The sequence below is a fragment of the Equus quagga genome, unplaced genomic scaffold (genome assembly GCF_021613505.1).
Source record: "Equus quagga isolate Etosha38 unplaced genomic scaffold, UCLA_HA_Equagga_1.0 119205_RagTag, whole genome shotgun sequence".
Taxonomy (NCBI): Eukaryota; Metazoa; Chordata; class Mammalia; order Perissodactyla; family Equidae; genus Equus; species Equus quagga.
In genome coordinates, this window is record NW_025795904.1 from 1 (window position 1) to 3,356 (window position 3,356).

A 3,356-nucleotide genomic window follows, 5' to 3' on the forward strand; every position below is an offset into this window, starting at 1 on the left:
CAGTCTTTTCTGGACAAGGAGTCTTTGGTAGTCAGGATAAAATCCAAGTTTTCCTTTGGGACATACTGCAAAAATACCAGCTTTATTGACATTTACTTTCCTTTTTATCTTTCTAAGTCCTCAGAGTACAAAAGCCTTTTTTTTTTAATTTTACTTTTTCCTTTTTCTCCCCAAAGCCCCCAGGTACATAGTTGTATACTCTTCATTGTGGATCCTTCTAGTTGTGGCATGTGGGACACCACCTCCGCGTGGCTTGATGAGCACTGCCATGTCCACGCCCAGGGTTCGAACCGACGAAACAGTGGGCAGCCTGCAGTGGAGCGCGCGAACTTAACCAGTCGGCCACAGGGCCAGTCCCAAAAGCCTTTCTTCATAATTATTTCTACAGTGGCCCTGCTGTTCGCTGCATGATCTCTGCCCAAAGGCAAAGATCGAAAGCTGTTCTTATCTGGAACACGTACAAATAGGTGTCTCAGAAAATACTACTCATTCCTTATCATTTCATGAGTAAATCATCGGCAATGAGAGTGATTCTTTTTTAATGGTGGTATGGATACACACCCTCTCTTAGGCAGGTTTTGTGCCCGTGCTTCCTCTGCCGGCTGTATTGCTTGCACTTAGAACCCATGCAGCTGGACTGCTCCAGGCTGTGGTTATCTGATCCATGGCTCCTGCAATGTTGACCGGCTCCCTTCCTCTGTGTGTGTGTCTCCTGCTGACCCCCGGCTTTGCTGACGCAGGCCGGCTGCTGGTGGTACCCATGGATGGGAGCCACTGGTTTACCATGCATTCGGTTGTGGAGAAACTCATCCACAGAGGGCATGAGGTGGTCATAGTCATGCCAGAGGTGAGTTGGCACATAGAGAAATCTCTCAATTTTACGGTAAAGACATATTCTACGTTTTACACTCTGGAGGAGCTGGATCCTCAGTTCAACATTTTCTCTGAGGCTCACTGGAAAGGTCAGGAACAAAGTTTACTTTCTACGTTGCTGACTTCATCTGGTGATAGTTTTATTGAACACTTTTACTCACATTGTAGGAGTCTGTTTAATGACGCCAAGTTAGTAAAATACCTAGAAGAGAATTCTTTTGATGCCGTCTTTCTGGATCCTTTTGATATGTGTGGCTTCATTGTAGCCAAATATTTTTCCCTCCCATCTGTGGTCTTCACCAAGGTAGTAATTTGCCACCATCTTGAAGAGGGTACGCAGTGTCCCAGTGCTCCTTCCTATGTTCATAGATTTCTCTCAGGGTTCCCGGACACCTTGACTTTCAGGGAGAGAGTGCGGAAACATATCTTCTACTTCGAGGAATATTTATTTTGCCGCTACTTCATCAAAAATGTTTTAGAATTTGCTTCTGAGATTTTCCAAAAGACGGTCACAGAATATGATCTCTTAAGCCATACGTCAATTTGGTTGTTACGAACTGACTTTGTGTTTGACTATCCCAAACCGGTGATGCCTAACGTGATCTTCATCGGCGGTATCAACTGCCATCAGGGAAAGCCACTGACAAAGGTGAGTTACCTTTCCTGTAGCATATTCAGAATAATCTGGCGATGGACCTAAAAAGATTCCTTACTAAACTGCAATTTGTCATTGACATTTGTAATTTCTTTCTAGTTGGATGAAGTATCTCCCTCCAATTCATTTAACTGTTTTATCAAATTTTATAAAGCTGCCCTCTTTGATATGCATGGGTATACAATTGATATCATAGTAGCTAATTTCCAGGCTGCATTTTTTTTAGTCTTTATAGTTTTATTTTTTAAATATGTAAAACATTTGCATGGTTCAAGGTCAAAATTATAAAAAAGCAGTACTCAGAAGTCTCAATCCCGTCCATGTATCTTCCTCCTTGTTCCCTTTTGAAATCATTTCTGGTTTATCTTTCCTGAGTTTCTTTTGCAAAACCAGTCATTTATGCATTTTCATAAATGTTAGCATATACATCTTCTTTGTATCTTGCTTTTCTCAATTAAAAATATTTCCTGAAAATCACTTCTTACCAGTTCATAGAGACCTTCTTCATTCTTTTGTCCAGCCACATAGTACTCCATTGTGTGGCTGTACCAGTCCTCATTCAATCTGTGTGTTATGGATGGACATTGGATTGTTTCCAGGCCTTTGTTATTAAAATAATGGAGTAGTGGGCAACCTTGAACATATGTTGTTTGTATTTGTGGAAATGTATCTTTAATTCCTAGGAGCAAACATGTACTTATTTTTTATTGTGGTCATGAGTCTATGACATTGTGAAATTTCAGTTGTAGATTATTATTTGTCAGACACCATATAAATGTGCTCCCCCCACCTCGTGTGCCAACCCCACTCTCCTTCCCCTGGTAAGCACAAATCTGTTCTCTTTGTTCATGAGTTTTTTTACCTTCCACAAATGAGTGAAATCATACAGTGTTCATCTTTCTCTGTCTGGCTCATTTCACTTAACATAATACCCTCAAGCTCCATGCGTATGGTTGTAAATGGGGTGATTTTGTCTTCTTCTATGGCTGAGTAGTATTCCATAGTATACATATATACCACATCTTCTTTATCCAGTCATCAGTTAGAGGGCACTAGGGTTGCTTCCACGTCTTGGCTATTGTGAATGATGCTGCAATGAACATAAGGGTGCATAAGTCTCTTCGTATTGTTGATTTCAAGTTGTTTGGATAAATACCAGTAGTGGGATAGCTGGGTCATATGGTAGTCCTATTTTTAATTTTTGAGAAATCTCCATAGTGTTTTCCACAGTGGCTGCACTAGTTTGCATTCCCACCAGAAGCGTATGAGGGTTCCCTTTTCTCCACAACCTCTCCAACATGTTATTTTTTTGTCTTGGCAATTGTAGCCATTCTAACGGGCATAAGGTGATATCTCAGTGTACTTTTGATTTGCATTTCCCTAATGATCTGTGATGTTGAGCATCTTTTCATGTGCCTATTGGCCATCTGTATATCTTCTTGGAAAAATGTCTTTTCATGTGCTCCGCCCATTTTTTGATTGAGTTGTTTGTTTTTTTGTAGTTCAGTTGTGTGAGTTCTTTATATTTTATGGAGATTAACCCCCTGTTGGATATATGATTTGCAAATATTTTCTCCCAGTTGGTGGGTTGTTGTTTCATTTTGATCCTGGTTTCCTTTGACTTGCAGAAGCTCTTTAGTCTGATGAAGTCCAACTTATTTTTTTATTGTTTCCCTTGTCTGAGTAGACACGGTATTCGAAAAGATCCTTTTAATGCTGATGTCAAAGAGTGTACTGCCTAGCAATTTGGCAGGAAAAAGAAATAAAAGGAATCCAAATAGGCAACGAAGAAGTAAAACTCTCGCTGTTTGCAGACGACATGATCTTA

General features: G+C 40.4%; 1 protein-coding gene across 1 annotated transcript; it reads left to right on the top strand.

The window, feature by feature from the left end:
* Positions 1–656: 656 nt before the first annotated feature.
* LOC124232809 (UDP-glucuronosyltransferase 1A10-like) lies at positions 657–1,573 on the top strand. The gene has a single exon (XM_046649721.1). It carries the CDS (start codon positions 665–667, stop codon positions 1,571–1,573), a length of 909 nt encoding a protein of 302 aa, XP_046505677.1. The 5' UTR covers positions 657–664.
* Positions 1,574–3,356: the final 1,783 nt, after the last annotated feature.

Excerpts from the sequence above, each read along its gene's own strand:
- LOC124232809 (XM_046649721.1), top strand. The coding sequence starts at position 665 with ATGGCTCCTGCAATGTTGACCGGCTCCCTTCCTCTGTGTGTGTGTCTC.